The 10,796-nt window shown below is 34.2% G+C and overlaps 2 protein-coding genes across 2 annotated transcripts; one reads left to right on the top strand and one right to left on the bottom strand.

The window, feature by feature from the left end:
* Window positions 1–770: 770 nt before the first annotated feature.
* On the top strand, window positions 771–3,965 carry LOC139872200 (solanesyl diphosphate synthase 2, chloroplastic-like). Its single transcript, XM_071860036.1, has 6 exons — window positions 771–1,391; window positions 1,487–1,596; window positions 2,371–2,498; window positions 2,586–2,689; window positions 2,961–3,088; window positions 3,179–3,965. The coding sequence occupies exons 1-6, from the start codon at window positions 1,145–1,147 to the stop codon at window positions 3,725–3,727; spliced, it is 1,266 nt and encodes a 421-aa protein (XP_071716137.1). The 5' UTR covers window positions 771–1,144; the 3' UTR covers window positions 3,728–3,965.
* Window positions 3,966–4,037: 72 nt separating this feature from the next.
* LOC139873053 (large ribosomal subunit protein eL20z-like) lies at window positions 4,038–10,091 on the bottom strand. Its single transcript, XM_071860984.1, has 4 exons — window positions 9,736–10,091; window positions 9,362–9,437; window positions 4,493–4,607; window positions 4,038–4,347 (listed from the first exon to the last, which is right to left on the bottom strand). Exons 1-4 carry the CDS (start codon window positions 9,947–9,949, stop codon window positions 4,303–4,305), a joined length of 450 nt encoding a protein of 149 aa, XP_071717085.1. The 5' UTR covers window positions 9,950–10,091; the 3' UTR covers window positions 4,038–4,302.
* Between the last annotated feature and the right edge of the window lie 705 nt (window positions 10,092–10,796).

Raw genomic sequence — 10,796 nt, 5'->3', positions numbered from 1 at the left:
GATTTCCAGCCATATTATCTCTTGTGAATATGATTACAGACATAAATGTTGGTGCATGTAATCCTCAGTTCTATAAATTGTAATCGTTCTATCGTAATACTTGTTATGTTTCAATCATGTATGAATATTGGTTACTGTTTATTCTCGTTTAATGTGTTTAACCAATGCCGTAGGATAGTTTCGAGTTGTTTGGTTGGCAACTCTGACCATCGACCGATGTAAGGCACCATCGATCGAGGGACATGGACCATCGGCCGATGGTCAAAGACTATCGACCGAGGGTCGCTGCAGATATATATAAGTAAAGGTGTCGGGTTTCATTGTTAGTTTACGAACCCTACACCTCCTAGCCGACTTATTCACTTCTGCTATCGTCCCTAGCAATACTCCAACCGAATACAAACCCTAAGGCCTCGAATTAATCAACAATTTGTTGGTTTTCTTTGATCCCGAAGCGTAACCGTATTCGTCTCAACCTAGATTAGTGAATTCCGCCTCTAATCTTGATATATACGTTTGTTCGAAGATCCTTAGATCGTCTACAACAAAAAAAAAATAGATTCAAAACACAAAGCACCTTAGTATTTCTATTTAAAAGTCTTTAAGAGAAAAATAAGCAGAAAAATAGGAACTTTTCACCATGATCACACAACTCGTGAACGTCTCTCAATTGGCCACCAGAACCAATGCCACACACACATATTTCACCCTCAGATAAGGTGCCCTTTATATTCCAATTTCTGTTTGTATATACTACCACCCTTTGTACTCTAGTTTAAAGTCAAGAAACCCAATATATACACCACAATCACCATTTTCAAATTCCCCTCAATTTTGTGACCTTCCAATTCCAATAAAAGCAAATTCATATGTAAAAAACAAAATTCATTGCTCAAACTATGTGGACTTATTGGATCCACTAAAAATACAATATAGCTATTCAAGATTACATTTTTTTGCATACCCCCTTACTTTCAACTTGCATTTTTCCAATACCGTATACTTCTCTCATTTAACGTTGTTTTTATTCAATATTATGGCCTTTTGGCTTGTGGGTATTTGTTTACATTCAAATTAGTAGGTTTACTGAGTTGGGTTTTTGATTTTATTAAATAAAGTTTTGATCTTGGTGATATTTAGGAAGATGTTGCCGGCAACATGCCATAATCTTGAATTTGGTAGAACTGGTTTTGTTGATTTTTCTGCTTGTGGGTGTTTTTTTAATTCTTCATTTGACTTGTTTTCTAAAAGAAATTATGCAAGACAAGTTATTAAGAGTGTTCATATGGGCTACTATGGCGGTGGCCGGAGATTGATATGCTGCCGCCGTGATAGTAATATTGCAAAATGTAGAGTTTTTTCTACTAAAGCTCCTGGAACCTTGGTTAATGGTACTTATATTTCACTTAAGTATATATAATTTAAATTTTAGTTGTGATATGTTGTAGTTAATTGTTTGGTAATTTGATAAATTGTATATGAACAGGGGATGTGCCAGGGCCTCCAGGAGTACTAAATGAGAAGGAAGAAAGTACAACTGATTTGTTTGAAGTTGTTTCTGATGACCTTTTAACATTGAACAAGAATCTTCAATCTGTGAGTTATATGTTCTTGACTTTAATCATTTATGCTAGCTTAGGCCTTAGAGTACTTTAAGATTAAGTATATTGTATTTATGTATGAGTTGTTTGTTTTTTTGAAGTGTTTATTGCTCAATTAAAGTGTGTTCAAAATAAGCAGCAATCTCATGGCTTAGAAAAAGTGCTTTTTCCACATTATACAAACACTTCTAAAGTGTGTTTATCGTTAAAAAAACAATAAGTTACAAGCTTTTGATGTATGCACTCCAAAAGCACCCGCTGACGGACTACTAAATTACTGAAAAAAAGTTAGAAATTGATTTTTAAGTTATTAGATCAATGCAACCAGAGTTTTCTGTCTGTTTTCAATAATATTTTTTTTTGCAACTTTTGAAAGTATATGTGTTCGGTTGTGTTCACAAGAATAAAGCAACAAATTGTGGCACATTGATTTGAAATAGGTTACGTGACCTTTAAGGGGATATTGATCATGACACATCCTTTTTAGGAAAATTTGAGCATACATTTGGGTTGTTTCTTGCACTTAGTTTCCTTAATCTTGCTTTAGTAAACATGTAACATTCAACAGATGAACGCATGGGTAGTTAAATATCTCTGGTGATCATGTACAGTTGTTAAAAAATAAAAAACAGTTCTATCTCCAGATAACCATTCACTCGAGCTAATTAATTCTTTTTCCAAATTTGAAATTACATCTACAATCTTGTAGTGAATAAGAATTTATTCCCCTATTTATTTCTGAATTTTATGATATTTTTTATTGTGGTAGATTGTTGGTGCGGAAAACCCGGTTTTAATGTCTGCAGCCGAGCAGATATTTAGTGCTGGTGGTAAAAGAATGAGGCCAGCTTTGGTTTTCTTAGTGTCAAGAGCCACTTTAGCACTTACAGGTTTAGAGTGAGTCTCTTATTATCTTTCTTTTAGTTATTATCTAATCTAATAAAAGTTCGATACAAAGTTTTAATGTTTTTTTTGTCTACTTAGGGAACTCACAAAAGAACATAGGCGTTTGGCAGAGATCATTGAAATGATTCATACTGCAAGCTTAATACATGATGACGTGTTGGATGAAAGTGATATGAGAAGAGGTAAATTATGGTCTGACTACATAGAGATGCCTCACTGTATGTCGTATTTTATACAAAAGGCAAACTAGTTGTTTAAAAATAGGATTTTGCTAACAACTCCTCTAAGGGTTGTTGTTAAGGTGCAAAAAAACACATGTACCTTTTAATAACTGCCATGTAAAAACACATGTACCTTTTAATAAAAAAACACCTCTCATTTTTTATATAAAGGAGATGAATCATTAGAAATTTGTGCAACTAAACGCATCCTAATTTTTTTTACTACAAGCAGGGCAAGAAACCGTCCATCAGTTATACGGTACACGAGTGGCTGTTTTAGCTGGTGATTTTATGTTTGCTCAATCATCATGGTACTTAGCTAATCTTGAAAATCTCGAAGTCATAAAGCTTATCAGCCAGGTAGGTCGTTGCGTAGTCTATAGTCTATATTTTAAAGTACTTAAAATGATCAAGAAATGAAAAGAAAAGCTAAAGCTTAAACTACAACAGGTTATTAAAGATTTTGCAAGTGGTGAAATCAAACAAGCCTCAAGTTTGTTCGATTGTGATGTTGAACTTGACGAATATTTGATCAAGAGCTACTATAAAACAGCTTCGTTAATCGCTGCTAGCACAAAAGGAGCCGCTATATTTAGCGGTGTAGGAAATGATGTCAGCGAACAGATGTATCAATATGGCAAGAATCTTGGTCTGTCCTTCCAAATTGTAGATGACATTTTGGATTTCACACAGTCAGCAGAGCAATTAGGAAAGCCAGCTGGCAGTGACCTGGCAAAAGGAAACTTAACGGCACCCGTAATATTTGCTCTTGAAAACAAGTCAAAGCTGAGGGAGATTATTGAGTCGGAGTTTTGTGAAACGGGGTCTCTTGATGAAGCTATTAAGTTGGTGATGAATAGCGGTGGGATTGAACGAGCACAGAGTCTAGCTAAACAGAAAGCTGATGTGGCGATTCAGTGTCTTCAATGTCTTCCTCACAGCGCGTTTCGGCTAGCGCTCGAGGGTATGGTCAAGTTTAATCTGGAGCGTATTGATTAAATAGTGGGTAAATATACTTAATATATAAGCCATTATGTTTTAAATGGTGGTTGTCAACATGATGTATTCAATCTGTCCTTGATGGTGAAAAAAAAAAACGCTATTGTTTTTGGAGGCTTTTGGTCTCTAATGGGGTTTTGTAAAATGTAACGAAATTATAGGATATTCATATTCATATAGTTGGAAGAAAGGAAATAAACACTATAGAAGATGTTGTATATTAGTTATATTCTTTGAAGATGATCATAATCTTAAGTTACATGTTACTCTGTTGGAAAACAATTGAAATAGCGCGACGTTTTAATCACTCAGTACCCAATTTAGATATACTTGGAATACATACATAATTCTTTGTATATGACTGTTATTTATACACAGGTAAATGAATTGACATCTACAGTCGTGAAATATTTGACACTTGACACATTAATACATGATCCACATTACAAAGTCAAACCATAATACAACAATTCAAATGAATAAAACCTGAGGGACCATCCAGTTGATTGATTTATAAGCATCAGTTGAATTCTTCGTTCTGTACAACTGACCTCGAATACTTAATAAACTGCCAATCAACTTGCAACACCAAAAATCACTGCAACTGTTCCAAGAATAGCCTGCAATGCGAAAGGAGATGTTTGTCATCATGTTCTGATAGATTACTTGATGTTTTGATGTTCCAAGTAACAACTTCTGATTTAAACATTTAGATGATAACCTTCTCCTACGTAAATTCTACCAAGAACATGAGAGAAAACTTACAGCGATTAGGCATGCAACGTATCCAGGTTTCTCACGGGGATCATATTGAGCACATATTAGAATGAATGCTCCAAGATACCATGGGATTGCAGCAAGGAAGAAACCGATAATGAACCTTCAGGGGAAAAAACTAGTGATATATTACCTCAATAGTAAAGATACTTTTGATAACAATAGTGGGCAAAACGTAACAATAGTGGTTATTATCAAGGACCGCAACTTAATCTTTACCTACCCCGAACATTGGCCACAAAATGGTAACATGACTCTAGCCATGCCCATTCAATTGAAAGCAAGCGTCACCTAATGGTTCTATTAAAGTTTTGAGTTTCCGTTAAGAAAATTCAGACTCAGAAAAGTACAGATAAAAAAGGCACACAAGAGGATTAACTCACACAGTGCCTAAAGTTTGTTTTCTTTTGTGGAAGGTCCTAAACAGATTTCATAGGAAAATAGTTTTGTTAGAATAAGTATACTGTAAATCTCTTAAACCATGTTAATTCGATTTGGGAAAAAGAGATGATCTCTAGGTTTAGAAAAAATATTAAGAGTTGAAAACACATACGAAGTTAGTCACTAACATAGTAGAATTAAAAGATCATGCAATGGCACGAGTCTACCTTCTAACGAGTGGTCACCACAAAATTTTTAACTATAGGAACTGTTGGTGATTTTAGTGTTATCAACAAACATTTTAGTTAATTGAGATTTACTTGAAAGCAAGGGTAATCAAGTTATACTTAGTAACGGGTTTGGAGTGTGTGGAGTACACGCCTGTAAGAGTTAACTTGATACTGGCACGGAAATTGTGGTATTGAAAAGGCTCAAAATTCCACCATTTTTCATTAGGTGTTAACGAAAAGTTGCGTCTTTTCGTTGAAAGGTTGCCTCTTTTTGTTGAAAGGTTGCGACCTTTCATCGCACCCTTTCATTTCTTATATATATATGAGATATGAGTTTTGCTTTCAAAAACGAACAAACAGAAACATTCACATTCTCACTAATACTATAATTTGATCTCTTCTTGCCTAGAGACAAATTGCGTTCTTGTCTTATCCTAATTAAGATTTCGTGTAACCCGAGGCAAGTAGGGTCGAAATACTTAATTAGGAAAGTGTTTCACGATTCAAGAATCAATCCGGGATTATCATTTACAACCCTATTTCCAACAAACTAATTAAGTATTTTGAGATGATCGTGGTTAGAGTGATTCGTGGAATTTGCAAATCTTGAAAAGAAGGCTATGTTGGTGAAAATATCATTTCGTGATTTAAAGTTAAATTAGATGGCAACCAAAACAATTAATGGTGAGAGATCTGGTCAAACAATAAACTTGTGGTTTGGATTGACTAACGACAAAACACAAGGAATTGTTTGTGTGTCATGACATGAAAACCAATTAATTTAATTGTTCAGATCGGTTGACAAAAGAAACATTTTAAACACAATTTCTTTGTGTTATTTTGTTTCATTAATTTAAAGAAAGAAAGAGGATGTATAATCCTTGAATGAACCATGAAAGGACATTGGCCGGTGAATCTTTGAAAGATGTGACTTTCCAAGTTTGGCAAATTGGGAAAAAGGAGTGGATAAGAGTTTGGCAGAATCAACATGAGATATTTCTCCAATCTTACAAGTACGCGTATTCTATTCATCTTTTATATGCTGTTAATCTGTAAGTTTCATTTATTTTCATATCCATAAGTCGGTGGGTAATTTGATTAGTGACTAGATCATTGAATTCAATTTTGTCATCCTAAAATTGGATTAAAATTGGATTCTGTCAAATATTGATCAAAACGGTACAAACGGTTTTTATCCAACGTAAATTCTTTCACCTAAAAACCCATGGTTGCAATTTACAGAGTATATGTGGATGATCAGACAAGTTCACATATCCACCGACAAATACTACATGTATGGTTATGGTTATTGTATTAATATAAGATATATGATATTTGAATATTTAGTTAATATTCATATTAATATTAATCGGGCATTTCGAATGTATTAATTGATGTTTTGTCTCACATGATGGCTTGGTAAGTAACCGACATGCAAGAAATGATGATTTGGGTCACGACTTTATAATCCAAAATTTCATAAACATTATTGTTATAGTTGGTTACTGTTGGAATTTACATTCAAAGATAAACACTTAAAAGATGGTAGTTATTTCTTGTTCATTAAAGTGGTTATGGGTTGTTAAAAGTTGTGATTTTTGTTAAGTCACAATAGTTTATATGTTGATATTTGGTAAGTGACAGTTAGTGAAAAAGTCACAACCATTGAAAAAGTATAACGATTGACTTGTATCATATAACTACATATGTATACGTATGTAAATATGATACATGATGTGTATGGCTGTAAAGTGGGGACTTTGTTGCACCAACTAAAATTGAAAAAGAAATTTCAGAACTTTTCACATGTGTCATATCCACAAATCATTTGATGGTCCATAAAGATGGTATAAGTTAGTAAATCCGATATGTTTTAATATGGAATAAGGATTAGATATTGCTTTCTTGTTTTAAAATACCGGTATGTGTTGGAAATTGGTGGTGTGATGTATGAGATACATCAAGTGACCAATATAGCATGGTGTTGGAAAGATCAAGCAAGATCTAGAATAATATATTGTGATGTGGTTTAAGTTGTAAAAGCCAACCATGGACTATGGTTCAATTCACAATGTGAATCCTTAAGGTATATTAAATTGTATTGAGATTAATATTGATCAAGAGGATTATACATCTACGAGTTGTTGGTTTTTTTTTTAACACTTGATATAGATGAGGTATCTTGGATCAAAAGAATGATGTAGAGATTATTGACATTATAAATTTACTGTCATTACTTCTTGGTTCTAGAAGTGGATTGACAAAGATTTGTTTATAATCTTAATCTTACCATATAATGTAATGGTTTTAATTGTGTACATAATGATAATAAGGATCCATTATCAAGAGTGTACCAATTATAAAGTTTACATTGGTGATTTTTGAAATGTGGACATATTCGAAGACTAATCAATTAATTAATTTGAGTACTCGCGAGTTTCTTATGGTATAATAAGAATTTGGTAAATCCTTGGATAAAAGGATTGCAAAGGAAAATTGATTGACGTTGAAAATGTCCATTTAGATTCCTAATTATGGGATATTCGTTGGCTAAGGCATATAGTCAAATGTACATGGGAAATCTAGATACTTATTCCTTAGACATACTATGTTTCGTGAGTTGATCACGAATGGAGTGATATATGTAAATTTTGTTGAGTCGTAACAAAGTTTGAGTAAATCACTTTATAAAAGAATTAGCCCGAGACTTAAGTGCGCACAAGTTGGCTAATGATGTGGGATTGAAGTCCACCGAAATCTTCCAAAGTGAGACACCCAATTCCCTTTTAGTAAAACGCTAGAAGCTGAATTTCAATGTGGAAAGCTTACTTTCTGAAGATTGAAACACATAAATATTCTGATCCCAAAGTATGTGTTTAGACCCGTAGGTTGAGGTAGGTTGAAGTTTAACTTCTTAAATAGTTCTTTTGAAAAATTGTAAATGCGGGTGCAAGATATAAAAGAACTACCTATGTGAGCATGAAGTTTTGCCGCTTCAAGGAGCTTTGGACTTAGGCTGCCGATATGTTCACTGAAGGATTGGGACACATGGCTTATAATAGTGTCAAGTTAGTATTAGACGAATGTAAGAAACTGATGTGTGTATTACTCTCTCGTTTTCATATGGGTTGAAGGGTTTAATTTCTGAAACACCCCGATTCTCGAATTCTGGATGATGTAATATACTAAGATGAAAATTTAATTTCTGAAACATTTTCATTTATGCATTGGTTTGTCTGTTTATTGATGTCATTTAGTAAATCAAGGATTACACTAAAATGGGGGGAATTGTTGGTGATTTTAGTGTTATCAACAAACATTTTAGTTAATTGAGATTTACTTGAAAGCAAGGGTAATCAAGTTATACTTAGTAACGGGTTTGGAGTGTGTGGAGTACACGCCTGTAAGAGTTAACTTGATACTGGCACGGAAATTGTGGTATTGAAAAGGCTCAAAATTCCACAATTTTTCATTAGGTGTTAACGAAAAGTTGCGTCTTTTCGTTGAAAGGTTGCCTCTTTTTGTTGAAAGGTTGCGACCTTTCATCGCACCCTTTCATTTCTTATATATATATGAGATATGAGTTTTGCTTTCAAAAACGAACAAACAGAAACATTCACATTCTCACTAATACTATAATTTGATCTCTTCTTGCCTAGAGACAAATTGCGTTCTTGTCTTATCCTAATTAAGATTTCGTGTAACCCGAGGCAAGTAGGGTCGAAATACTTAATTAGGAAAGTGTTTCACGATTCAAGAATCAATCCGGGATTATCATTTACAACCCTATTTCCAACAGGAACTCGTATATTTTCGGGCTTTATGGTTTTCTGCATATAAACCGTCACTAAAGTACCCTTCAAATACAATTAGTTTTGAAAAAATCGGGACCCCTTTGAGTTTTCATCCTAGATTCGCCACTTAGATCATGAGACAAAACTGGCATTATACGGATGAATATCTCATTTGGCTGACTCAATTTGGAAAGAAATATAGCCATCTCAAGATAGCCTCTTCAAACCTCACTAGAGGCATATCTTAGGGTGGCAGAAAAGGGTTCAAAACGGTCACGAGATAACCCGGTTAAGCTGCGTAAATAATACCGTTTCTCGGGTGGCCTGAATAGAGAAACCTTAAATTGTGTATTGCGTGAATTTGGAAAGAACTAGTATATACGCAAACAAGAACAAACAACAGACTATATTTGACTTCATATCATATAATGTAACGAGATGAAGAAACTTACAAGAACCATCCAACCCCAATACCACAGCATGGAAGACGAGGTTCTCTAACAGTACTTCGCTCAGTGACCGCATAGCCTACAACACCATACACATAGTTAAAAGTTAAAGTAAGCTTTTGCACAATTATTATAGCAATTTGATGTCTACCATCGGTTAGACCTTCAATTTTTTTTATAATTCAAACAAGATCAAACATCAATATACAGTTACACATAAGTTGACCTAAAATGAAATCATGATTGTAACATATCAACAAATACAAAGTAATGAAGTATGAAACTGAAACTAATTGCTATTACTATATACTAATGGTAATTCATTCAGCTCAATTTAATAGAAGCAAAAGGCTACTTGGAGCTTGAGTTATTTATACCTGGAACGGAGTGATAGCCGTGAGCATAAGCGTTGATCGGAGGTCCACCTGGTGCTCCGGGAGGTGGAGTCGGCTGAGGAAATCCCATCACCGGCGGTTGATAGCTGTGACCGCCTTGAAAAGTACCGTACTGATGCGGTGGTGGTGGTGGTTGTTGCTGATCTGGATGATCATGGTACTGATGCTGATCTACATCTTTACCTGATTCACTCATGATTAGTTAATTTAAAGATGAAATTGAAAGAATGAAGAAACACACACGGAATGATTTTAGGGTTCTAGATTTGATTTAATCTTTGGATGAATAACAAAATGGATGGATTATACTGTAATAAGTTATATGTACAGGTAATTGAACATTGTTTGAGCCTAGCCAAGTCAATCATTGGATTATTATTAGCTGATACCTGATGGTGTAGTTTTGACTAATTAGATATGAACACGTGGAATTAAATTGGACCCTTCGCAATCAGAAATTAAGCTTACTGATTAAGACATAATTATAGTCCCAGTGTTTTGTATCCACGTTTGGTTTTTATTGTCCACAAAGCCTAAAAAAATACACTTCAGTTAAAAAATGTCATCGTCCATTTGTTATTTGATTGATGCTACAAACATAATACGTAGTACATCATATATAGAGCATTAATGAATGATCTAGCACTTCTAAACATTAAGAGACAAGTAAAGCTAACGGCCCAGTGGGTCGGATCCAGGAAATTTTTTAACCGGGGACGAAATTTTTTTTTAAAACGTAGAGATTTTTTTTGACAAAATATGGAGGTTTTGGGGCAAAATATAGAGTTTTTTGAGCAAAATTTAGAGATTTTTGGGCAAAATACGAAGGTTTTAAGGCAAAATATGGAGGTTTTGAGACAAAATATGAAGTGTTTGGGGAAAAAAAAATTTCACCGGGGGCAAAATCGAAAAACCGAAAAAATTTACACTAAAAATTACAAATTCACTGGGCGCGGGCGACCCACCCTGACCCTTCATAGGTCCGCCCCTGCTTACAAATATATCTCGTCTAACAAATCCTAGTTGCGGACGACTTTTTTTTT

Source organism: Rutidosis leptorrhynchoides, chromosome 10 (assembly GCF_046630445.1).
Source record: "Rutidosis leptorrhynchoides isolate AG116_Rl617_1_P2 chromosome 10, CSIRO_AGI_Rlap_v1, whole genome shotgun sequence".
Taxonomy (NCBI): Eukaryota; Viridiplantae; Streptophyta; class Magnoliopsida; order Asterales; family Asteraceae; genus Rutidosis; species Rutidosis leptorrhynchoides.
Note: the sequence above shows the minus strand (reverse complement) of the source record. Positions and strands in the feature narration are given on the sequence as shown.